General features: G+C 48.2%; 1 protein-coding gene across 1 annotated transcript in view; it reads right to left on the reverse strand.

Moving 5' to 3' along the window:
- TBCD (tubulin folding cofactor D) overlaps nucleotides 1-27827 on the reverse strand; it is a gene marked incomplete at its 3' end in the record, with an annotated part of 232325 nt that overhangs the window by 63144 nt on the left and 141354 nt on the right. Inside the window, exons 16-20 of the mRNA XM_007959786.1 lie at nucleotides 23638-23667; nucleotides 19540-19625; nucleotides 11839-11919; nucleotides 6176-6249; nucleotides 4574-4691 (exon numbers count right to left, since the gene is read on the reverse strand). Of these exons, the coding sequence (XP_007957977.1) occupies nucleotides 4574-4691; nucleotides 6176-6249; nucleotides 11839-11919; nucleotides 19540-19625; nucleotides 23638-23667 (389 nt within the window). The remainder of the gene's footprint in view (nucleotides 1-4573; nucleotides 4692-6175; nucleotides 6250-11838; nucleotides 11920-19539; nucleotides 19626-23637; nucleotides 23668-27827) is intronic.

A 27827-nucleotide genomic window follows, 5' to 3' on the forward strand; every position in this document is an offset into this window, starting at 1 on the left:
AATTAAAAAAAAAAAAAAGAGTGGAAGGCCCTCAACAAGGTGGACGGACACAGTGGCTACAGCGATGGGTTCGGATATAGTAGGGATTGTGAGGTTGGTACAGGTTCTGCTGTACACAGTTTCGCTATGAGTCAGAGACAACTCGATGGCACCTAACAACAACAACATGTTCGCTGCAGCACAACTCACTATAGTAAAGAGATGGAAACAACCTAAATTCCCACCAACAGATGAATGGCTAACCAAATTATGGTACATTCACACAGTGGAATATTATACTAGGTTAAAGAACAATGAAAGATACGTGAGTCATCTCAGAACATGGATGAGCCTGGAGGACATTAAGCTGAGTGAAATAAGTCAATCGCAGAAGGACAAATATTATATGAGCCCATTACTGTATAAAGACAAGAAAGGGTTTGCTTAAGGAAGGGAACTCACTTTGTAGGTTACCAGGATGGGGAAGGAGAGGAAGGGAATAATTTCGGGCTAGTTGGGGTCCACATGCTGAGGTGGGTAAGGGGAGGGATGGTATGGAAAGAGTCTGTGACCACCATGATAACACTGGGGAAAGGGAGAACACCGAATTATGCACATAAGATATAGACAACAGAGGCTAATACCAGTATATCCACAATACTGCATTACCATTAACACCAAACACCAGGCTACAGACAAACACATAACATAAACATCTGAGATCAGATGGGGGTCAGTGAACAGGAGTATACTCTAGACCAAGGATAGACTCAGCGAAGCCTAATCTTGCACAGATACCAGTGATACAAAATACCCACATTCCTTACAGAAACAACAAAAGACAGACATAGAGCAATCCCCTCACAGACACCCAGATACTATGGGAGAGAGATCCAATGGATCTACCAACTCAGGACCATAGTATTGGGGTACACCATCAGCACAACAAAATACATAAAAATCTTGTTCCACAACCTACATCAGTGAGTAGCGACTGGGGTCTTAAAAGCTTTCAAGCGGCCGTCTAAGATGCAGCTAATGGTTTCCTATCATTGGAAGCAAAGAAGAGTGCAAAAAACCAAGGGCATTTGGAAGCAATCAGCCCTAGGTCATAATGGACCTCGAGACCAGAAGAACTAGATGGTGCCCAGGTACCAGCCACTCAGGAAAGGATCAAATCTGGAGATCCTGGATAAAGTGGGAGGGAAAACATGGAACAAAATCCAGAAACTCAGTAATGACCAGAATTACTGGTTATATGGAGTCTGGTGAGAACCCCAATAATATGGCCCTGGGATAGACTTCAGGCCTGGAATAAAACTCACTCCCAGGGGCTAGCTCTCAGCCCAACAGTAAACAAGATGTACATACAGACCATTCAACCCAGGGTGACGCACCCACATACTCTATGGAGATGCATGCCTTGGAGCGATTGACCACGGGCACCAGAGGGGCAACGTTCGCATGGAGGAAACGCAGGAGTCCAGAGCTATGGGGGGCACGGGGCAGGGGTGTACTGGGCAGAGAGTGGAAGAGACTGGGTTAGGGTTGGAGATAGTAAATGGGGAGTGAAACCAAACGTAAACGAAATGTTGAATGTAAAACAAACTCTACTCCATAAACGCGCACCTAAAGCACACAGAAAAGACAAATATATATATATATATATATGTATGTATGTATCTATATATATATATGTATGTATATGTATCTATGTATACATATACACATATACATGGGAGCTCTGGTAGCATAGTGCCTAAGGCACTTGACTGCTAATCAAAAGGCTGGTGGTTCAAACCACCAGCCACTCCTTGGAAGGAAGATAGGGCAATCTACTTCTGTAGTGATACTGCCTCAGAAACCCAAGGAGGGGTCGCTGTGAGTCGGGTCCTACTCAACGACACATAACAACAACACATATACATATACAACATATACAATACATATACATATATATCGTTGTTGTTGTTATTTGCCGTCGAGTCAGCCCCGACTCATAGCGACCCCTCCTTGGGTTTCCAAGGCAGTATCACTATAGAAGTAGGATTGCCCAACCTTCCTTCCGAGGATAAATATATATATGTACATGTGTATCTATATGGATACACACACACACATATATATACACACATATAAATATATATATGCGTCATCCTCGGAAGGAAGATGAGGCAATCTACTTCCGTAGTGATACTGCCTCGGAAACCCAAGGAGGGGTTGCTATGAGTCACGTCCGACTCAATGACAAATAACAACAATGTGTATATATATGTACACACACACACATATAAATAAAGGCCTTCAGTGGTGCTGTTCGCCCAACTGCTACATCAGTTCCTTAAGAATGAGCTATGTCACAAGCCCACAGGCAATGCAGCAACGGAGAGTGCAAGTCATAAAGAAGGCAGGGACCCAGGTGTTTGTAGCAAAGCAGTCCATTTACATTAATTCAACATGATGACTAATTCAATGGATGGACAGACAAGTGGATGAATGAGCAGACAAATGGATAAAGTGTTTTTGACAGGTCTGTTAGCTCTTCTAAAAACAAGTCACAGATTCCTACCTCCTGGAAAAACTTCAAAGATGTTTCAGGCTGGAGACCCCCAACTCAGTTTCCTGCTCTCAGCATCTGTCTTCCTGGCCCCTCCCATTTATGTGTGTCCCTTCCATGAGACCTCCTCAGCATTGGTGGGTAGCCAAGACCTGCTGGACGGCTGCATGGAGATGCCCTGCACCACCGTTCACCTGCCTTACTAGGCCACTTCACACACAGGCAACACGATATCCCACCCTGCACCAGGGCTCCATGTGTCAGCTGGGCCAGCCCTGACCTCTGTACTTCAGCCACAGAATGGAGAAACCTGCCACAGGGGTCAGAAGGTACGCAGGGTGAAGCAGGCCATAGCCTGGTGCAGCCTTGGACCAACTCCTAGGAAACATATAGCACTAGCCTCCCGAGAGGCCTGGGGTCTGCACTCCACTAGTCCCCAGGGACACTGCAAGGCCTAACTGGACTTCCTAACAACTGGCAGGGTACGAGGGACGTGGACACTGTCTCCACCCACTCTCCCAGTGCAGGGGACATGCACGTCGCCTCCACTCACTCCCTCAACACAGGCAGAACATTGCTGACATGTATGTCCAGGACTCTGCACATCATCAATGCTCCCTGCTCAGCACCTGGAGTTCCAGAGAGCAAGGAAAGCACTGCATAGCTAAGGAAGGGCGGCATCCAATGTGAGCTTACATATTCTCCCCAGACTCTACGCCCTGCTGCGCCAGGACTGTGGAGAGGCCTCTTCTGTCAGTTCTGGACCGTCCCCAGGGCTTAGGGTTGGTCCCCAGCACCGGGAGCCACAGCAGCTCACCAGCTTGATGGCCTGTGGAGATGAGTGGCTGGGCACTGGCAATCCCTGGTCACCAGAGCCACTGAGCCACGTGGACTGATCTGAAATGTACTTTTCTCAAACCGGAAATCCAGGCTGCACAAAGATGTGCTGACCCACGTGGGCAAGGGAAACCAGCAACCCCGTGGAGACACGGCAATACCCATGCGGGATGGGGGTCCAGCAGCCGCGTGGGGACATGCTGACAGGCGTTGAGCGAGAGAACCCAGCAGCTGCGTGGAAACTCACGGACAGACATGTGGGAGAGGGGTCTGGCAGCTGTGGGGAGATGCACCGGTGCACAGCCGCATGGAAACACGCTGGCCATGTGTTCAAGGGAATCCAGCTGCCTCATCAAGACATGCTGATGGGCATGAGCAAGGAAATCCAGCAGCTGTGTGAAGACATGGCGACGCACGTGCAGAAGGGGGGTCCAGCAGCCACAGGGAGATCATGTGTGCAGGAGGGATTCTAGCAGCTCTGTGGAGACACACTGATGCACACGCAGGAGTGGGGACCAGCAGCCACATGGAACCATGGAAACACACTGACACGTGAGCGCAGTGGGGTCCAGAAGGTGCCTCTAAGTCAGACCTGGAGCAGCACTGCTGGCATGAGCACCCAGTGACCCACAGCACACGCCGCACACTGAGTTATGCAATGTGGCCAGCTAGAGATGGGAGGCTCGGTGGAAACAAACTAGACTTGGACACCCAGGTATCTTAAATGATCACAAGGGAATGAAGACTGCGCCCGGACACTACTGAATACCATCTCTGAAGGCATCTCTGCTTTCATAACCTAAGTCAGACTCAATAAACCTGCTGTCGCTAAGACTGTCCCATTCACATAACGAGCACCAGGTGCTAGGCCCAGGGCCAGGTGACACCGCTGGCACCTCTCAGTGGCCACACTACAGGCAGTGACCACAGGTGAAGTACCACATTCCTACTGTGCAGAGGCCTTACCAATGGAAGAGACACTGTGGGGCCTCACCAATGCGATGACTCACCAGAGGGGAGTGGTGAATCACCCACCTCTTCAAAGAAAATGGGGGACTTAAAGACTTTGTGGCACTGGGACGAATAATCAAAAATTAAAACAGTGAGACATTCCCATACATGAGGTAATGTAATTACACCAGGGGAGGGGGAAGGGTGCAAAGGCTTTGCCAACAGATCTTGCATGAAGCCTGTGCTCACCTGCCGCCCTGGGTTGCAAATCCATACAAGGTGCAGGTGACCTCCCCGCAGGCCAGGATCGCCCCGTGGCGTGTGTGTAGGTCTGGGCTCTGCGTCAAGGACAACAGTTTAGGAAAAACTGCAAAGACAGGCAGGAGGGGGGTCACAGGTGAGCAAATATGAGGAGTGTGTTCCAGACAAACCAAAGTGGCAAAACCCACCCACAGGGGAAGTCACCCTCAGTCTGGGAAGACTCACTCCCCGTGGGAAGTCACCCAAGGTCAGGGAAGATGTGCCCACTGTGGGAAGACATGCCCACCATGGGAAGTCACCCGCGGTCAGGATCTTCGCAGAGCACATCTGACCGTGACACCCAGGCCCCCAGCCTGGCAGGGCCTACACACAGTGAGGGGTCTAGAGCCTCGCTGAGCGGCAGCATGAGCCACCTAACCTACTTCACTAGGGGCTTCTGACACCGCCCACACTGCTGGGGTCCTGGCCACGGGGCAGGAAGAGCAGACAGGTAGGGAAAAGATCCCTGCGTTCCAGCTTTCCTTAAACCCTGACACCTCATTTCCCTGTACTGTGACCCAGGGCCGGCCCACCCTGCTCACCCCTACCCAACAAGAAGACTGGGCTCAAAGAGACTGTGTGCTGACTGCAGCCAGAGCTAGCAGCAGTCCTGGATTATAATGATGGGAGCGCACACAAGTCTACACAAATTACAGAAAGGTAGTAAAAAGATGTATCATACGTGAAAAAGCGCAAGTCTGTAAAAAATTCACAAAAAGGAAAAGCAGAGAGAAAGGGGAGTCGAAGAGATTTCCTGGTAAAGGAAGCATCTGTCTCTAAAACAGTGTCTCAGTTTTTGCGCAGGACCCCTCTGACCTGGAGGAGAGGAGATACAAGCACCACGAGCCACCCCCTCCAGGCTCACCCATGCCTTGGTAACCCCAGCTGCTCTAAGACTAGCCTCAAGCCGGCTATAGAGCCAGAGGCAGGGTCACAAGGGCACAGGGACCACCCCCACCCACAGCAGGCCTTGACACAGGGTAAAGTGGTGGCCTGCCAGAGAACGAGGTCTCAGAAGGCCACCTACTGCCCAGTGGCCTGGGAATGCTCTTAATCTGAGAACACTCACCCACTCGTCCACTCACCCAGCCAGGATTGTTACTCAAGGCAGAGGTGGGTAAACACCGCACAGAGTTCATGCCGCTGTTAGGTCACCAAGCTGAAAACTCACTGCCGTCGAGTCGGATCCAACTCATAGCAACCCCTCCTTGGGTTTCCAAGGCAATATCACTACAGAAGTAGATTGCCCAATCTTGCTTCCAATGAGTGGCTGGTGGATTTGAACCACCAGCCTTCTGATTAGCAGTCAAATGCTTTAGGCACTATGCTACCAAGCTGAAAGGGCCTCAGAAATAAGCAGCCCAAATCTTTGTTTAGGAGATGGGAGAGCTGTGGCCCCAGGGAGAGCTGTGGCCCCAGCCTCCCCTGCACCACCCCCTGCAGGCAGCCCTGGGAAGAGGAAACAGCCTGGTGAGGGCAGTGAGCTAAGGGCAGCCAGTCCTGCAAGGCCCTTGCAAGGTCCCTGAGAGGCCTCAGGGCAGCCACACTTACCGTGAGTAGCACAATATTCAGGAGCACACCAGGCCAGGTTCCGCAATGCCTTTGCAGACAGCTCCCGGATGACCCTGTACGAGGGAAGAGAGTTGTTGATTCCTGTATTTGATGGTTCTACTTTATTAAATTCATGAAAAGAAAACAAAACACAGTGTTTGTGACAGCCGTCCACTGGCCCTGTGAGCAGAAAACCAGCAAGCAGCATTAATCAGCCTCCAGTAGTTACCAGGCTCCGTGTAGTCCACTACATCTCGAGGCACCCGGAGCAGAGCTGCTCCGCAAGGTTTTCAGCTTGGCCTGTCTCCCAAGGTGCCACTGGGGGGCCTGGAACCCCAACCCTTAGGTCAGCACTCAAGCACTTAACCATCACACCCCCCGAGAAGCTTCTAACTCGACCTAACACTCACAACTACACCCTGTGAGTGCAGTCATTCATTCCAGGCTCCCATGAAACCTTTCACCAGGACTGAATGAAAAATGGGCCACAAATCAAATCTCAATGAATTGGAAAAGCCTGAAACCATATAAAGTTCATTCCCTCATCACCAGGGAAATACATCAGATATTCAAAACCAAAGGAAGAACAGGAGAATCACAGACATGTAGAAATTAAACAAAACACTTGTACATGACCCATGGGTCAAAGAAGAAGTAAAGGAAATTATACTGAAGTGAGTGAAAATACCGACCCATCACAAGGCACAGCATGCATGTAGTGCAAGGGCTGCTTGTATACAGCCTTTCTCACCATGGTCTTGTTACTTCCACCAAATGACTGAGTGGGACGACTATGCAAATGAGGTGCTTGTGGCCTACAAAGGGGACTGGACAGATTGCTAATAATGTAAGAAAGGTGCACGGCATACTCGTGGGGTGGGACCATGCAAATAAGGTTTATGGAACCCTAACAAAGGGACTGGTCAATTTTGCCATCCTCTAGGCTTTAAATGAGCAAATCCCACCCCCTCAGGCAGAAGGGAAGGACCTCATGACCATGAGAGTGAAGGGTGCCCTTTGGGACCAAGGTCCCTGTGTTAAGAGCCTCCTTGACCCAGGAGACAAAAAGAGTATAAGGCTGGACACAGTGCACTATGGTGAGAACTCGCAGCAGAGAAACAGCGGCACAACTAGGAGACCAGCACTGGATGGCTCCGTGGGCTTCCTGAGCTGCATAACAAGGTGGTCACAGCAGGTATGCTGACCCCTAGAGCAAGAGAGCTGGGCGCCTTTGGACAGGAGGCTTCCTGGTGGAGTGGGCCACCCCCAGGTACTTACTGACACAGCTAAAGACTTTGTAACATTTGCCTGTGTAGGGTAGGGGCTGAGGGGTTCAAGGTTCAAGAGACCAAGGGCCAGGGACAGGCCTGCCTAGGGGGACAGCTGAGAAGGGGCTATCTGGATGAAGAACCAAAGCATTTCAATCCTGAATACAGGGTACCTGTTACTTCTCTGATTAATCTCCTAACTGTGACTCTGGTCTGCGAGTTCTGTCTGGCCATTGCGATAAATTATCGAACCCAGCAAAGAGCAGAGTGTGTGTGGGAGGGATGGTTGGAGTCAGAACTAGTGGGAAGACTGGAGAGAGGAGGCACGTCTGACCTCTGCCTCATAGGAATCAGCCTTGGGCTGATGCTGATGGTGATTATCCCGCCCCTCATGAAGTCAGAGTGTGGCACCACAACGCCCTTTGTACAGCAGCTACAGCAGTCCTGGGGGAAATGCATAGCTTTAAACATCAATATCAGAAGAGAAAGCTCTCAAATCAGAACCAAAACTTTCACTCTAAGAAACAAATAAAAGAGCAAATAAACAAAAAGCAAGAAAGAGTAAAATAATAAAAACTGGAGCAGAAATCAATTTTTTAAAAAATGATAAAGAAAAATCAATAAAACATAAGCTAGTTGTCAAGGGATAAAAGAGGGGAACGCTTTTCAATCTATCTGATGACATCAGAATCACCCCAATACCAAAACCAAACAAAGACATCACAAGAAAAGAAAGCTAGAAACCAATTTTCCTCATAAACACAGAAGCAGATTGCCCAGTCTTCCTTCCACGGAGTGACTGGTGGGTTTGAACTGCCAGCCTTCTGGTTAACAATCAAATGCCTTAAGCACTATGCCACCAGAGCTCCCCAAAAATCCTTAGCAAAATTCAGGATTATATACCAATACCAGAAGGCAAGGTTAGTTAACATCTGAAAATCAACCAGTGTAACACAATCAATAGAATAAAGGACAAAAAAACACATGACTATTTAATAGACACTGACATAGCCACCTGAAAAAATCTCATATCCATTCAAAATGAAAACTCTCAACAAAATGAGAATAAAAGGGAAGTGCTTTAGCCAAATAGTTATTTACCCAAGAGAAAGAGAATGGGCTTCCCCATGAAGACAAGTTGAGTATTCACGGCAGCAATATTCATTAGAGTCCCACCTTGGAACCATTCCAAATGAAGAAACAAATTATGACCAAGTACACTGTTATGCCCACACAACGGACCACTGTCAAGTCCACTCTGACTCCTAGTAACCCCACATACAACACAATGAACTACTACCCAGTCCTGTGCCAGCCTCACAGTCCTTGCTGTACCTGAGCCCATCGATGCAGCCACTGTGTCAGCTCATCTCATCGAGGGCCTTCCCCTTTTCCGCTGACCCTCCACTTTACCAAATATTATATCCTTCTCCAGAGAATGGTCCCTCTGACAACATGATCAAAGTAGATGAGATGAAGTCTGGCCATTCTCGTTTCCAAGAAGCATTCCAGCTGCACTTCTTCCAGGACAGATTTGTTTGCTCTTCTAGCAGACCATGGTACTTTCAGCATTCTTCTCCAACACCACAACTCAAAAGCATCGACTCTTCTTTGGTGTTCCTTATTCACTGTCCAGCTTTCACATGCATATGAGGGTATTAAAAATACCACGGCTTGGTTCAGGCACACTTTAGTCTTCAAAGAGACATCTTTGCACCTCAGCACTTGAAAGAGGTCTTTTGCAGCAGATTTTCCCAGTGCTATATGTCGTCTGGTTTCTTGAGTGCTGCTTCCACAGGTGTTGATGGTGGAACCAAGTAACATGAAATCTTTGACCATTCAATCTTTTCTCCATTTATCATTTCCCACTCATCTGTCAGTTTGTTGCACTGTGGTGGTTTGCATGTTGTGTGAGGCTTGAGGCTATGCCACTGGTATTTCAAATACCTGCAGGGTCAGCCATGGTGGACAGGTTTCAGCAGAGCATCCAGACTAAGAGCTTCCAGACTAAGACAGACTGGGAAGAAGGAAGGGCCATCCACTTCACAAAGAATTGGCCAGTGAAAACCTTATGAATAGCAGTGACACACTATCTGATACGGTGCTGGAAAACAGACCACTACTCAGCAATAGAGGGAGGGCACACGGCCCCAACACATGCCACACCATCCAAAGACCTCAAAGTGATGGCAGCAGACACAAAAGACAATGTACGATATGACCCCAGGGCCTTGATGGTGCCGTGGCTCAACACTCAGCTGCTCACCCAAAGGCTGGTGGAAGAAGGCTGAGGCAGCATGCTGGTGTAATGATGACAGCCCTGGAGACTACAGGCAGCTCCACTCCATCCTACAGAGTCATGGTGAGACAGAGTTGACCAGATGGCACTGGGTCCGCTTTGTGTGTGCGTTTCCACACTTCTCTGTAAATTTACTGTGTAGCATCGAAATATACACTTACAACAGACAACTTTCATGGTATATAAATCATACCTCAATAAAGCAAAAAAAGAACCCGGAAATGATTCAGCCGAGTATTGGCTTCCTAACAGCTACATGTGTGCTGACACATTCAGGATCAGCAAATGCCTTCTTAAAAACCTAGAAAGTAAATACTTTAGGTTTGTGGGCCATATGGTCTCTGTGGCAAGTACTAAACTCATTTTGTAGCATAAGCAGTATGTAAACAAACACTATGTAAGCAAACAGACAGCATGTAAATAGGCAACATGTAAGCCAAGAGATAACATGTAACAAACAGACAACATGTAAGCAGACAGGCAACATGTAACAAGCAGGCAGCATGTAAGCAAACGGGCAACACGTAACCTTCACAGAGAAGGTGCGGCAAGGCACCACGCCGCATGGGAAGCCAGGCTGCTTCACCTCAGAGCAATGTGTAAGCAAATGGGCAACGTGTAAGCAGACAGTCAACATGTAAACAGGTAACATGTAAACAGACAGTCAACATGTAAGCAAGCAGGCAACATGTAAGCAAACACAACATGTAAACAGACAGGCAACATGTAAGCAAACACAACATGTAGACAGACAGGCAATACGTAAACAGACAACATGTAAACAGACATGTAAACAGGCAACATGCAAGCAAACAGATAACATGTAAACAGACAAGTTGCAAACAGACAGGCAACATGTAAATAGACTGGCAACATGTAAGCAAACAGATAACATGTAAGTAAGTGGGCATGGCTGTGTTCTAATTAAGCTTTATTTACAACATCAGGTAACTGGCCTACAGGCCCTAGTTTGCTGATCCCTGAAAAGTACATGGTAAGTAAGCTCATGGTCTAACACCATGGGTCATATACAAGCATGGTCTTAACCATTCACTAGGTGATGAGCCAGTGGAAGTGGCAAAGTCACTCATTTCTCCCAGGACCTCTGCTCCTCACTGTCAGTGTCTTGGTATCATGTCTGCAGTGATGTGTTCCATGTAAGGAACTTCTCCCACGCTCTAGACGTGAAGGTCCAGCAGGGACACACTAAGGGCAAGCTCTCACGGCCTGAGAGCACAACCCAAGATGCCCTTCCCAGAGAAGGTGCTGCGAGGCGCCACGCCGCGTGGGAGGCCAGGCTGCTTCGTCCCAGAGCAACAACGACCGCTAGTTTCCAGGCCTTGGTCCTCCCAGAAGCTGAAACGTGTTCTCAGAGAATGAGGAAGAACTTTCTGCAAGTGGTACCCCCTGAAATCGGGAAACTGGGAGCGCACACCTACTCCTTAACAACACTACTTGTCTTGAGGCCACCGAGCCTCACACTTACCACACCACCAGCAGCCGCACTTAGTCCTTTACATGGAATTCTTGGACCTTCTGGAGGTGCTGTTACCACTGGCGGCCCTAACACCAATCCATGTTTAGCCTTTCCTCTGGAGACATGTTTAACTGCCCATGAAATGCTAACACACCTGGAAACTGCAACTGTCATCATGGCAGTGGCTAGTAGGACCTGCTAAGTTCCCAGCAGCCATCTCAGAAGGCAAAACAGGGCCAGGGCCAGGGCAAGAGCAGTGTCACGTGGCTGGCTACCATCAGCTGAGCAAGCTGAGGCATGCTGGGGAGGACTGTCTCACTGCGCGCCAAGGCTACGGACTCACGTGCGCACATTTATGGCTGTCAGCTGTGCCGGGGGCAGCTGCAAGTCTCCAAGAGGACAGCTGAAGGCAGTGCGTTCACCGACATATCGGGCAAGGGCACTGGGATTTATGTCACTTCTCAGAAGTTAATTTAATATGTGACATCTACAAGAGGAAATACACAAGGCTTGTAAATTCAACTTGATCTCTCCTCTGGGAAAAAAAGTAAGAATTCTTACCTGACTGACAGGCTAACGTACATAGCTCATCAGAGGAACACAAAAAGACAACACATACCTATCCCAGTGGCTGATCTTCATGGTGACCAGATGGTCTATCATGGGTTGGGTATACTCAGGAAAGCCAGCAATGAACACGCTGAAAAAGAAGCCACACGTTCAGGTCAGTGGAGATGCTCAGAAGAGGGGCTCATATTCTCACACAGAGTGTGCAGGGTTCCAGGACACTTCGTATTCACAGCAGATGAGCCTGGAGGCTTACCACAGACACCACAGACTGGAGGTGAAGGAAGAACTCGAGATCAATGGGCATGTGACGTGAGAAACTTCACACCTGAGACACACCTGAGAGGAATCCTACCCCAGACCACACCTGTACTGCCACCCTTCCCCACAACCCATGACACATTCCTAGTTAGACCTATACCATGTCCTACAAAGGCCCATAACACAGACCAAGCTCAGCCAGAAGCTGAACTGTCACCATAGTTCTGAGTGACCACAGTGTCAACAACAATGGTATAGGTCTTGACATGATGTCATCAAAACCCTAAGGAGCCAGTGAACAAGCAGGACAATGTAACCAATGGAAGAAAGAACCATCAACTACAACCAACCCCAAATTCAAACACAGGTTGGATCTAGCGAACAAGGTCACTCGAGCCTTGTTATTCTCGGAATGGTATTCCATATGTTCGGAGAGCTAGAGGGAAGAGTGGCCATGTCAAGTAGAAATGTGAGAGATAGTGAAAACACAGAAAAGAAACCCAAACTGACATTACAGAGATTGAAACGCCAATACCTGAGACAGAATTAACGACAGATTAAACCATGTACATGAAAGGTCAGTGAAGTCAGAGACACAGCAACAGAAACTTCCCAAAACGGAAAAGCAGAGACCTGTGACACATGAGACTGGGGCCTGCAGGGAGAGCAGGGACGAGGAGTCTCAGAGACGCAGCAACAGGAACCCCCAAAATGGAAAAACAGAGAAAAGACACTTACAAAAACAAACAGAGCCTCCCTGCATGCTGGGACAATGCTGCGTCAGACCTAAGACATGTGAGACTGGAGGCTGCAGAGAGAGCAGGGACGAAAAGTCTTCCAGGAACAATGCCCAGGTATGGTCCACATTTGTTAAGAACAGCAGATCTACCCAACCTCAGCAGACTACACCTCTTGTCAAGTGAGCCTGGAACACTGACAAACACAGACCTTATTCAGGACCATCAGAACATGCCAGTAAATTCAAAAGGGTTCAAGTCATAGGAAATATTTTCTCTGATGACAACTGAATAAAATTAGAAATCAGTAACAGAAAGATATCTGGAAAAGCCCCAAGTACTCGGAAATTATCACACTTCTGAACAACCCACAAGTGAAAGAAGAATCAGAAAGGTAATCAGAATGCATTTTAAAGTCACTGAAAAGATAAACTTACAGTACTAACCACCTATAACTGGGGGAGAGGGGCTCAATGATCTCAGTTTCCATCTTAAGAAACCAAAACAAGTCACCTAAGGCGGAAAAGCTAGGGAAAGAAGAGAAAAAGCTGGCAGGGGGGCCGGTGGAGGAAGCAGAGGCAGGGATCCAGGTAAGGCTGGGGAACCAGGCTATGCCCCTCCGAAGCGGCGGGAAAGAGACAGGGATCTGTGTAATACAAGAGGAGGGTGGAGAGGTTTTGAACAGCTAAGGGAGATGAACTTGTCTGTCAGTATGTCCTACTGTGGTGGCGTGTTGCTGTGAGGCTTGAGTCTGTGCCACCAGTGACTCAAACCTAGTAGGGCTGCACATGGTGCACAGGTTTCAATAGCTTACAGACTGAGACAGACCAGGAAGAAGGAAGAGGCCATCCACTTTCAAAGAATTGGCCAGGGAGAACCTTATGAATAGCAGAGATACACTGTCTGATACATTACTGTGCAACTTTATAAATAGCCTGGAAACATCATCCAAATCAGTGCAGGACAATAAGCCACCTGGATCGGAAGGCTCTCAAAATAGGACCAGGAAAGAGCTGCATCATCAGAGTAGAACCAGCCTTACTCATATGGATAAGGTAAAGCTTTTGAGACCTCCATTTGCTGACATGGCATGACTCAAATTGAAGAGAAACAGCTGCAAATGTCCACTAATAATCGGAACATAGAATGTATGAAGCATGAATCTAGGAAAATTGGAAGTTGTCAAAAATAAAATGGAGCACCTGAAGATTGATATCCTAGGCATTAATGAGCTGAAATGGACTGGTTTTGGCCATTTTGAATCAGACAACCATGTGGTCTACTATGCCAGGAATGACAATTTGAAGAGGAATGGTGTGGCGTTCATCATCACAAAGGATGTTTCAAGATCTGTCCTGAAGTACAGTGCTGTCAGTAATAGGATAATATCCATATGCCTACAAGGAAGACCAGTTAACACTAATATTATTCAAATTTATGCACCAACCACCAAAGCAAAAGATGAGGAAATTGAAGATTTTTATCACCTTCTGCAGTCTGAAATTGACCAAATATGCAATCAGGATATGTTAATTAACACTGGTGACTGGAATGGGAAGTTAGAAACAAAGAAGAATCACCAGTAGTAGGAAAATTTGGCCCTGGTGACAGAAATGATGTTGGAAATTGCATGATAGAATTTTGCGAGACCAATGACTTATTCATTGCAAATACCTTTTTTCAACGACACAAACAACAGCTATACAAGTGGACATCGCCAGATGGAATACACAGGAATCAGAATGATTACATCTGTGGTAAGAGGCAATGGAAAAGCTCAGTATCTTCAGCCAAAACCAGGCCAGAAGCTGATTGTGGAACAGACCATCAACTGCTCGTAAGCAAGTTCAACTCAAAGTTAAAGACAGTTCAAACAAGTCCACGAGAGCCAAAATATGACCTTGAATAAATCCCTCCTGAATTTAGAGACCATCTAAAGAACAGATTTGATGCATTGAACACCAGTCACTGAAAACCAGAAGAACTGTTGGATGATGTTCTGGTTCCCTGGTGCCGCTCTGACACGAATATACTACAATTGGGATGTTAACAAACAGGAGTTTGTTATGTTACAGTTTGGAGGCTTTAAGTCCAAGTTCAAAGGGCCAGGCTCTAGGGGCTGGGTGAAAGCCCCTCAACCTTGGAGTCCAGCTCTGCCTCCTGCTCCTGGCCCACTGGAGCTGGAGGCTTTTCTTCACTCAAACAGCTGCTGGCTGCTGATGCTGGGAAGCCCAAGATTGCCAAGTAAAAAGGCACAGTCCCAATGTTACCAAACCACATGGCAGGCCATTAACTTAAGTCCATTGTAAGTCCCAAGGTCGGCAGAGCATGGCAGGCTGCTGAGCAACGACATGGATACATGCAGGGTCCAAGCGTCCCATAAGCTAGAGACCATTCCCAAAGCTGCTTCTTATATACAGGAAGCAGACCACATACCCAAAGCAGCTACTCAGCTGCTTGTGGTAAATTCCACCATGGAGTTGCCTGCCAGTCTCATGGTAGGGAATAACTACCACCAGCCACTCAACCAGGCCCGGCCAAGTTGACGCACAAACATAACCACCACAGATGACATCAAGCACATCATCCGTGAAGAAAGCAAGAGGTCACTAAAAAGACGAGAAAAGAAGAAAAGACCAAAATGGATGTCAGAAGAGACTACGAAACTTGCCCTTGAGTGGAAAGTAGCTAAAGCAAATGGAAGAAATGGCAAGATAAAAGAGCTGAACAGAAGATTTCAAAGAGTAGCTCGAGTGGACAAAGCCAATTACTATAATGAAATGTGCAAAGACCTGGAGTTAGGAAACCAAAAGGGAAGAACACACTCAGCATTTCTCAAGCTGAAAGAACTGAGGGAAAAATTTAAGCCTCGAGTTGTAATATTGAAAGATTCTATGGGAAAAATATTGAATGATGCAGGAAACATTGTACCAAAAAGAACTGGTAGATCTTCATCCATTTCAGGAGGTGCCGTATGATCAAGAACCAATGGTACTGAAGGAAGAAGTCAAAGCTGCACTGAGGGAACTGGCGAAGAACAAGGCTCCAGGAATTGACGGAATACCCATTGAGATATTTCAACAAACAGATGTCCCACTAGAGGCACTCACTCGGTTATGCTAAGAGATTTGGAAGACAGCTACCTGGCCAACTGACTAGAAGAGATCCATATTTGTACCCATTCCAAAGAAAGGTGATCCCACAGAACGTGGAAATGATAGAACAATATCATTAATATCGCACGCAAGTAAGATCTTACTGAAGATAATTCAAAAACAGTTGCAGCAGTATATTGACAGAGAACTTCCACAAATACAAGCTGGATTCAGAAGAGGACGTGGAACAGGGGATATCATAGCTGCTGTCAGATGGATCCTGGCTCAAAGCAAAGAATACCAGAAAGATGTTTACTTGTGTTTTAGTGACTATGCAAAGGCATTTGATTGTGTAGATCATAACAAATTGTGGATGACATTGAGAATAATGGGAATTCCAGAACAAAACTGTGCTCATGAGGAACCCATACATTGACCAGGAGGCTGTTGTTTGAACAGAACAAGGGGACACTGTATGGTTTAAAATCAAGAAGGGAGTGCATCAGGGTTGCATCCTTTCCCCATACTTATTCAATCTGTATGCCGAGCAAATAATCTGAGAAGCTGGACTATATGAAGAAAAAGGTGGCATCAATATTGAAGAAAGAATTATTAACAACCTGAAATACGCTGACGACACAACTTTGCTTGCTGAAAGTGAGGATGACTTGAGGCACTTACTGATGAAAATTGAAGAATACAGTGTGCAGTATGGATTATATCTCAATATAAAGAAAACAAAAATCCTCACAACTGAACCAATAAGCAGCATCACGATAAATGGAGAAAAGATAAAAGTTGTCAAAGACTTCATATTGCTTGGTTCTACAATCAATGCCAATGGAAGCAGCAGTCAGGACATTAGACGACGTATAGCACTGGGCAAGTTGGCTGCAAGGGACCTCTTTCAAGTGCTGAGGAGCAAGGATTTCTCCTTGAGGACTAAGATGTGCCTGACACAAGCCATGATATTTTCAGTCACCTCATATGCATGTGAGAGCTGGACAATGAATAAGGAAGACTGAAGAAGAGTTGATGATTTTGAGTTGTGGTATTGGCAAAGAATGCTGAAAGTACCATGGACTACCAAAATAACTAACAAATCTGTCCTGGAAAAAGTGCAGCCGGAATGCTCCTTGGAAGCTAGAATGGCCAGACTTCGTCTCATCTACTTTGGTCATGTTGTCAGAAAGGGACCATTCCCTGGAGAAGGATGTCATGCTTGGTAAGGTGGAGGGTCGACAAAAGAGGGGAAGACCCTCAACAAGATGGATTGACACAGTAGCTGCAACGATGGGCTCAAGTACAGCAAGCATAATGGAAGTGGTGCGAGACCGGGCAGTGTTTCGTTCTGTTATGCACAGGGTCACTATGAGTCAGACACGACTCGACGGCATCTAACAACAAGAAGGAGCCATACTGGTCTCTTCTCATCCAGAGCAAAGAAAAGTGAAGATAATCAAAGATACATGAAAACAATTAGTCCAAAGGACTAATGGACCACGTGAACCCCAGCCTCCATCACCCTGAGACAAGAACAGTATGGTGCCTGCTACCACTGCTGACTGCTCTGAAAGGGATCACAGTAGGAGGTTCTAGTAGGAGTGGAGAGACATATGGAACAAAACTCAAAATCATAAAAAGACCAGGCTTACTTGTCTGTTAGAGACTGGTAAAGCTCCTAAATTATGGCCCTTAGACACCCTTCGAGACTGGAACTGAACTTACCCCTGTGGTTCACCTTTCAGCCAAACAACAGACAGACCTATGAACAATAACACCAGGAAGTACCTACGAAGTGAATAGTAACACCAGGGAAGTATTAATTCCTCAGGACAATCAACCACTCAAGATCAAATGGGCAGCATCTGACCAGGGATAAAGCTCAGAAGGAAGAAAAGGGACAGGAAAGATGGATGGATGAAAACTGGAAACACTAAACCTAGGGAGGAAACAGGACAAGAGCCATTACCTTGTGGGGACTGCAGTCAATGCCATGAAGCACAATGTGTATCAGCTGTTCAATGGAAAACCAATTTACTCTGTAAACTTCCACCCAAATCCCAATTTAAAAAAAAAAAAAAGTCATCAGAAAAAAAGAAATAATAAAGATCAAAGTAAATTCAATGAAATAAAAAAGAGAAAGATGACAGATAAAAATCAGTGGAATAAAAAGCTGTTTCTTTGAACAGATCAATGCAGTCGATAAGCTTCTGAGCAGATGGATCGGGAACAAACAGAGACGTGAAAAGAGTAATAGAAGTACTATGAAAAACTTTATGCCATCAGAATCACAGATAAAACAGACAAATTCTATGGAAGACACCAACTACCCAAGCAACCTCAACACTAGAATTAGCAGTGAGTTATTTTACCCTTGTAGCCTGGGAGGAAGAGGAGTTTTGGTGACTCAGTGGTTAAAGCACTGGGCTGCTAACACAAAGGTCAGTGGTTCAAACCCACCAGTCATTCCGCAGGAGAAAGATGTGGCAGTCTGCTTCCATAAAAATTACAGCCTTGGAAACCTTATGGGGCAGTTCTGCTCTGTCCACTTGGGGTGCTGTCAGAACTGACTTGAATGGCAGTGGGTTTTTTAACTTAGGGGAAAAAGTGGCAGATTCTCCACATAAAATATATGTGCAAATATTAATAATCAAAATATATAAAAAGGGATGGAACTAGCAAAGACCTGACGAAGCACCCAAGTTGTTAGATGCTAGGGAGAACGGGAGGGACACTGAAAATCCAGACGGCACATCTGGTCAGATGCTCTTCCTGGGAAGGAGGCCAAATGTCCCATTTTCAAAAAATCCTGTCCATGCTGGTTATGGAGAAATGTACTTTCTGTAAGGTCTGCAAAGAAGGAGCTCCAGCCAGATCCATCCAGAAGACAGATGATGGCAGAAAAAATGTACCCAGCATGATCCCTTATCATTTAAAGCAAATAAATCATTTCATAAAATCAGGCCTGCTTTATTAATTAGTGTTGGAAGGGATTAACTAAGACAAACCAAAAGTGAATTAATTTCCCAAGTTCTTAAATTTTTAAGTAATTTGATGTGGTTTCTACACACTGCAGCTGGGGATGTTAAATATGCACGGCCTGACCCGATTTCTCAGCTACCCCTCACACTCATCTCACACACAATCTTGTGATAACTCCAACTCAGAAAAGACTTCTTCACTGAAAGGGAAGAGGTGGCAGTCACTTCCAATCTGGGGCCTCACTCTGAGGAGCCCGGTGCCCTGATGGCATGCGAAGACAAGCTGTCACACGGCAGGAAGGCAGGGTTCTGGCTTGTGGCTATTCCCTGCACACAGCAAGTCCTCCAGGACAACATGAATAAGGTATGACGGTGTGAAGAACCATGACTCCCCAAGACACTGCTAACTCCCAAGTTCCCATCCTGGGACCTGCCATCACCTCTTCAAAGGCTGTGGAGGTATTCAGCTCAATGAGACTTGATCGATTAGTTGATTACATCCATCAATGTAAAGTACCAAAAGTGCTGACACCTGCTCCAATCACACTTTTGCCTTCGCACACTTAAGTCACACTTAAATCCTTTGGGCCTCACAGGAGGAGAACGGCAGAAGCCAGTCTGGGGGCATCTAAATCAAAGACAACATAATGTTGTGAGATAAATTTTAAAAGCTTACCTTATAACCAGGAAACAGCTGGCTCTGTTACCAACAGCAAAGTAGTCGGCTGTGGTCAAAATGTCAATTCCATGAGGGAAAGTCCCCTAATTAAAACAAGTGAAATGGGGAAAAGAGGAAAGATCATTTGAGTGGCAGCCTGCACACACACCACAGTTACGAGCAAAGAGGCTGATGCTGGACAGAGAAAGTGCTGGTTCCCGCTCCCATGACACATCCCCACTCGGTGCCAGACTGAGGCAGTTCCAGGTCATAGACACGCTCACTTGCTGTCGAGTTGGACTCGACTCATAGCAACCCATCCTTGGGTTTCCGAGGCAGTATCACTACGGAAGTAGGTTGCCCAACCTTCCTTCCGAGGAGTGGTTGGTAGGTTTGAACCGCCAGCCTTCTGGTTAGCAGTCAAATGCCTTAGGCACTACGCCACCACAACAGCCATGCTAAATCCTAAATCCCTTTAAAACATTTAAGTTGTTCAAACAACTCAATGCTTTCAACTTTAAAACATCCTAAGAGACTTTCTTTACTACACCCCCACCCCAATAGAGTCACCAGGTTCCAACAGCATGAAAACCACGGACGTTGGGGTCCCCAGTGCCCTGCCCAGCAGGGACTTCTACGCGTGTGCTTGCAGAGGAGGTTGCAGTGGAACCCAGGACCCGTCTGGTCCAGAGCCTGGGCAGGAACCCACCCTTTACACAGCACCTGTGAGGGTGAAACCACTCAGCAGGGACCCACCTGGCACCCGTGAGCCCTGAGGACAACCAGCAAATGCCCAGACTTAGATGGGGTGTGGCACCTCCACCTGCACCCTCGGACCATCCAGCCACCCGGTTCAGCCCCGCCCCACCCGGCTTATTATTAGTACTACCACCCACTGATGAACGTGTCTGTAAAGCCAGAAAGAAATTTAATATTTCTAAGAAAACAGAAATGACAGAATTTTAACCAAGTAGTAGAAAGCTTACAACTATCGACCATAGAAGAAATTACGATGAGATCTCAAGGTGAGATGCACCAGGTGGTGCATCAGGAAGCCTGTTCATTCCTTCTTTCAAGAACCATAGGTAATTCCCAGGCCACACGAGGGAAGCTGGTGGAGGCTCCTGGCCGAGAGCTGGCAGAAGCAGAGTGCAGAAAAAAGCACTCAGCCACCAATACCTCCAACCAGCCTTCTGTCCCTCACACAACGGAAGATCTACGCAGCCGCATGCTGTTTGCACAGCCCGCTGACAGGGGCTCCACAGGCACCTCAGCCATTGCCGCCAGCATGGCCATATCAGGCGCTGCCACAACACTTGGGCAGCACACAGAACCAACCTGGGAAAACTGACACGATCTACACAGAAGAGGCAATGCCACATTCCCTGTGGAATCCCAGACATGTAACATTAAAACAACGTCAACAGTGGTGGTCTGGTCCTCAGTCTACATGTAAAAGCCGACAGAGCACAGCTGAGTGCAGGCGCGGTACCCACTCCACCACCCTGAATTCAGACAGCTACTCAGTCCACTCCATCACCCTGAATTCAGACACTACTCGGTTAAGCTCCTAACCATGGAATCCACTCCGCCACCCTGAATTCAGACAGCTACTCAGTCCACTCCGCCACCCTGAATTCAGACAGCTACTCAGTCCACTCCATCACCCTGAATTCAGACACCACTCGGTTAAGCTCCTAACAGGGAGGACCTGGGCTAACAGCTACTGTCTCATGCTAAGTTCACCCTCTGGGCTCCTCAAGCACAAAGTCTGATGAAGGCCCCGCCCACAGCCAATGAGCTGTGCACCTCTGGTTTCCTGCTGTCCCCAACCCCTGCCCCAAAGCTACCTGTCTCCCCAGGCCCCAAATCCCAATCATCAGAGCCCCATTTTCATTAGCATTAGCATTTGTTCTGGCCTGAGATCACTAAACCTCACACCACCCAGTACAAGGCCTCCCCTGCTGGGAACACGCTGTCCAAAAATCCTGGCGACACCACCAGCCAGCCATGTCTGGGTTCCTCCTCACTGTGTCATCACTTGTTCTTATGTGACTATGAGTCACAGTCTCCCCAGGTATCTCTCACTCCACAGGAACCCCCATGAGCACAGGAGGTGACAGGAGGGGGAATCGGGACAAGCAGTACCGAGCTTGGAGCTCAGGAGCCCAGCGGGAAGCCCACAGCCTAGGACCACACATGGCCTCAGGACAGACACGCCCCAGCCCTGCACATCTCACTCCAGGCCAGGCATCTGAGATCCTACTTTAGATCCCGACATCCACTGTCCAAATGTACCATTCATGGTGTGCCTCATCACTGGCACATGGGGCTCCAGGTTCTGGGAAGGTAGACAGTGCCTCAGCTCCTGGGAGGACGGGTGGGACCCTGGCTCCTGGAGGCCCAAGCACACGCACACACACATCTCTGCATTCTTGCTGTCAGGCTCCCTCTGTGCAGCCAGGGTACCAGGAGAGGCTGCAGGCGGTGCCCACATGAAATCTACCCAAGAGTCCCAGGATGCTCCCCATGCAGGAGTTGTCACATGGAGTGCCATCACTGTCTGGGGACAGGGACTATGCCTTGGCACCAAGGTAATCCTGAGCACCTACTGAGGAGGCCATGCGGCAGTGGGAGAAGGCAACAGGGGCGGGTGGCAGAGGTGCCCTGCAGGGAAGGACCTTGGCATGAGGTGTCTGTGGGGGGGCCAGGAGTCTGCAGGGAGAGTGTCTTGCTACTCTGAGCACTCCAGGAGTCAGCACTGTACATCACTCCAGAGTGCACACACCGGAGCCATTCCCATGCTCAACAGAGGGGCCACGTGCCCCCTTGGACTGGACTCCACACTGTCTTCTCCCCTCAGGGTGGCAACGAGGCTCTGCCGACAACGTCGCCCAAGGCTTTGCTGTCCCAGTGGCCGGTGATGCCACAGTCCAGCTGAGCAGTTCACGACAGGTTCCTTCTTTGATGGCAGTCAGCCATGCGCCCCCTCAGAGGCTCATCTCTGCCTGGACCCCTCACTTCTTCCTGGTTCACTGCTCCCAAAGCCACAGGTGGCATGCCTTCTAGAGTTTCTGCATCACTGCTCTGACACTGAGAACCTTCTTTGTCCTTCAGGAGTAGCTCAAGATAGCCATCTTCCACCACATGGACGAATCTCCCTATTAAACACTGCACCGCAGATTACAGAAGTCCCAGGTGCTGCCAGACGGAAGGCTGGCTCCATATCAAGGAACCGTATCCTCTGAGGACCCTGGCCAGTCCCCCCCTCCGAGCCACCAAAGCAATCACCGTCCTCCCTGCACACCTCAGTATTCCTCCAGAGCCACTGCAGTGAAACACACAGAACGCCTCATGGACTTCAGTTCCACCTACCCTCAAGACGAGAATCCCTGGGTGGTGGAAATGGTCAACACACTTGACTGCTAATTAAGAGGCTGAAGGATCAAGGCTTCTCAGAGGCACCTCTGAGGAAAGGCCTGGAGACCTGCTTCTAGAAGTCACAGCCTTGGAAACCCCAGCAAGTTCATTTCTACTTGGCACACCTGGGACACCAGGTGTTTGAGCTGCCTTGGCAGCAAGTGATTTAAAATTAGGGGTAATAACCAGGAAAGCCAAAGGAACTGGGATAAAACCCACTGCCGACGTTCACACCTGACCCGTGTGTGCAGGGCCACTCACATATTGGGGTTCCCTGGAGGTCCCCCTGCCCACTGCAGGTGCTGACACCTGACCCGCATGTGCAGGGCCACTCACATATTTGGGCTCCCTGGAGAACCCACTGCCCACTGACCTGTGTGTGCAGGGTCCCCCACAGATGACGTTCACTGGAGGACCCACTGCCTACTGCCGACGCTGACACCTAACCCGTATGTGCAGGTGACCTGCACATCACATTCCCCAGAGGACCCACTGTCCAGTGTTTACCGTGTTGACACTCCTGAGTCCTATTAGGAGTGAACCCACAATCAGCAGTTGCTGAATGAAGTATGCCCCTACTCTGGGATAAACCCTGACCCATGTCAGACAAGCAGTATCTGAAGTGGGCGGTTTTCAGTGCTCCTACCTCTGCATCTGCAGGAAGTTTTAGGAGCGAAGACTTGAAAGCAGCCTTACCTGTCTGCCCACATTCTCCTGGAAAGCAGCCTAGGGATGGAAGAACAAATGAAGCAAGGTGAGTTAGGTTTGCTTTGTGCTAAACATCAGAAGATAAATTCAAAACAAACACAGTGCAGTATCAATGACCCGTGGCTTTACTTTTCAAACAGAAGCCCTCACTGTTAGTCGGACAGAGCCTCAGGGGTATCTGTCACCCTGCTCTGTGTGCTAGTGCTCTGAGACTGGTGTACAGCATGGTGACTGTTCCGGGGTGCAGGCCTATAGTCAGACACGTCCTCAGAGCAGCTCATACATCTACACTCAGGGCTCTGGAACTGTAAACACCAAACCAACACCCAAGCACTTCTTCTTGGTAAACCCTGAGCTGGGGTGTGTGCACAGCCCCCCAGAGAAAGCACACTGGCTGGTGATCAGTGATGCCAGTGGTGGCACAAATAAGCACTCAGGCGGAGACTCAAGCCCCAGGCTGCACACAGGGCAGGATGTGCACAGGCCACCAGGTGACACAGACACAGCTCAGAGGCCCCAGGTGCACTCGTTACATGGCTGCTCCCTCTCCCTAGTGGCATCACTCCCTGCAACCCAACTGTGCCCTGCGTGGGTGTGACCACAGGTCAGAATGGACTTACAGGCTGGTGTGTGCTGCGGACAACACCTACTTCCTGTTTACCAGCTTGCTGGCCTACCAGCCTCACTCCCTAAGAGCAACATGCCCCTCGACAGGTGGGGGACATCTGACATTGCCATCATATGAGTGTCAAACACAGCCCCACACACAAGCATGCTGCTGCTACACATAGTCGGAGCAGGTAGGGAACAGCACACGTGAGGGGTCAATGGTGGAAGCCAGGACCCAGGGCTGCAGAGGCCAGTGAGCAGGGGCTGGAAAGGCCATATGCTGGAAAGAGCTGGCGCAGAGCCAGAGAAGCCTCACCCTGCTGCGAACTGAGCCAACCCGGCAGAGCTCCCTGAGAGCAAGCTAGGGTCTCCAGATTCCTCCTCTACCGCAGGGCCGCAGAGGGCAACAGGACAACGAGCAAAAATAAATCAACAGCAACACTCAGACCCCAGAGTCAGCTCTCCCGCACACGGCATCCCCACACATCCCCAGCCGGTTATATAGAGAACCAGAAGCACAGGTCGTCCCAAGGACACAGGGAGATGGCACCTCGGGAACAAGGCTAACGTGGCTTTTAACTAGAGGCTGGGAGTGGAGCTGGGAGAGTCGGTTCGTGAGTATCCAAGGGTGTGTGACAGAACTAAAGGCTCAGATCCATCATGGCAGAGGCTGGTGAATTTGTAAAACAACCTATCACCTCTTCCCTGGGCTCCTAAAAAGCATGCCCTGCTCTTACTAACGTTTCCCATGAAAGCTTTCTTCCTTACAGTTACAGAAAGGAAAGCCACAGTGTTACACCTAAGGGCAGATGTCACCAACCCTTCGTCCACTGGCCCAAGCCCTTCCATTGCTGCTTCTGGATAAACACAGGGCAAGTGTGGGAAGACTCAATAAGAAACCATTCTTTGGGCTTTCCACCGAGAGCACACACGGTGGCAGGTGGCCTCCAAGCTCCTGGCCAGCGCTCTCCACACGGGAAAACGTAAAGGCTGAGGCAGAGTAAGACTGACACCCTAATGCCTTGTGGGTGTAGAGAGCAGGCAGAGGACCTTGGCACCTCCGAGCCAAGAAGACCTCTGATATTGTGTGACTGACATCCTCACTTCAGAGAGGAAAGCTATCTTCACTGCCCACACACCAGAGGACACACAACTAACACTGACACAACTGGGTCCTGACTCCTAAGCCCTTGTTCCTTCCCCGGTTCCCAAACAGCAGTCACTGCACAACACTCTGGCACTCCACCAGCCACTGTGCCAGGCCCTGAGACTGAGAAGGACACTTGAGAGGCTGCACACAGGGAGCTGTTGCCACAGCTCTGGAACCAGATGGGGAACAGATACAGAATAAGCAGAAACTCCCCATGCATGATGTGAGAGCAGAAACAGAATACTGGGACAGAAAACAGGAAGATGGTGGACAGGTACCACCTGCTCAAGTCCCACCTACACATTCAGTGACTTGGATGAGGTGGAGAAATTCCTTGACAGAGGAAAAACAGAAAAGCTGAACAGATGATATGAGGAAGGAAATTCACTAACTAAAAATCTTTCCACCAAGAAAAGCCCACTCGAGGGGTTTGGTCGTGAGTCCTGGCAAACATTCCAAGTAGAAACGATGTGAATCTTTTCAAAGTCTTCTAGCAAACAGACGACAAGGGAACACTTCCCACCCCATCCTGTGAAGCCAGCAATACCCCGACACCAAAGCCACATGAAAAGGTCACAGCATAAGAAACTACAGTTCAGTGTCCCTCATGGACACAGACTCAAACATCCTCAAGAAAACACTGGCAAGCAAACCCATTTGCACATAAAACAGGGTACGCACCCAGATGAAGCAGGGTTTCTGCGGGAGTGCCAGGCCAGCTTGATGTTCAGAGTCCATCAACACACTGCACCAACACAGTAACTGACAAAACCACAGATCCGGAAAAGCATTTGACCAAATCCAACAGCATTCGTGATGAAACACCCAGTTATGAGAAAAGTTCTCAACAAAGTAGCAACAGATGGCAACTCGCTCAATCTGCTAAAGGGCACCTACAGTACAAAAAGGGTGTGGGGGCAGCGTGAGGCCCCTTCCAACCTCACGAGGAGGGGAAGGATCAAGGCCGACAGCCCAAGTCAGACATGCCTCCCTCTGCCAACCTTTTTACCAACTCTGGCAGCAACTGTCCCTCCCACAGCACTCTCTACTTCTCTGCCGGGTTCAATTAATTCATTGCGATGGCTGAACAGAACTCATAGACAATACTCACCATTATGGGGAAGTAACTGGTTGTAATTTAGGATCAAAAACAACTCAGGATACAGTTCTTCAGTCAGGACAGCTTCCTCTCAGCCTTGGTCTCTCCACCCTGTGGCCCCTTGGCCTCTGTCCTCCTTGGGCACAGGCTACAGCTCTTTACAGATGAGCCCCAGAGGCTTTCTCAGCTTTCTGCTGTTGTAGGTTGTTAACGAGTCTTCCCCTCCAATCCTGATGTTGTCTCGTTCTTCAGATAGTCCAGATTCTAAGATTATTTGCACAGCATACTGATTGAATAAATTTGGGGGAAGGATACAATCCTGACACACGCTTTTCCTGATTTTAAACCATGTAGTAGTATCTCCTTGTTCTGGCAGAAAGATTGCATGAACACAATGAACTGTTCTAGAATTTTGATTCTTCACAATGTTATCCATAATTTGTTATGAGCCACACAGTTGGATGCCTTCACACAGTTAATAGAACACAGGTGAATGTATTTCTGGTATTCCCTGTGTTCTGCCAAGACCCTTCTGATGTCAGCAATGACACCCCTGGTTCTATAGCCTCTTCTGAATCCAGCTTGAATTTCTTGCTATACTTAAGCCCATTGTCTCAGTCACTGTGTCAATCCATCTTGTTGAGGGTCTTCCCCTCTTTTGCGGACCCTCTTCTTTACCAAGCATGATATCCTTCTCCAGGAACCAGTCCCTTCTGACAATATGACCAAAGGAGATGAGACAAACTCTGGCCATTCTCACTTCCAAGAAGCATTCCAGCTGAATTGCTTCCAAAACAGATTTGTTTACTTTTCTGGCAGTCCACGGTATTTTCAGTATTCTTCACAAGCACCATGATTCAAAGGCATCAATTCTTCTTTGGTCTTTATTCACTGTCCAGTTTTTACATACATACGAGGCTACTGAAAATATACCATGGTTTGAGTTAGGTGTGCCTTACTCTTCAAAGTGACATCTTTGCTCTTAAACACTTTAAAGAGATCTTTTGCAGCAGATTTTCCCAGTGCGATATGTCATCTTATTTCTTGACTGCTGCTTCCACAGAGGTTGATTGTGGATCCAAGTAAAATGAAATCCCTGACAACTTCAATCTTTTCTCCACTTTCCATGATGTTGTTTACTGGTCCAATTGTGAGGATTTTTGTCTCCTTTATGTTGAGGTGTAATCTATACTGAAGATCATAGTCTCTGACCTTCATCCACAAATGCTTCAAGTTTTCTTCCCCCTCACCAAGCAAGGTTGTGTCATCTACGTATCGCAGGTTGTTAAAGAGTGTTCCTTCAATCCTGATGCCACATTC

Source organism: Orycteropus afer, unplaced genomic scaffold (genome assembly GCF_000298275.1).
Source record: "Orycteropus afer afer isolate SDZICR_OR568_19922 unplaced genomic scaffold, OryAfe1.0 scaffold00018, whole genome shotgun sequence".
Lineage (NCBI taxonomy): Eukaryota > Metazoa > Chordata > Mammalia > Tubulidentata > Orycteropodidae > Orycteropus > Orycteropus afer.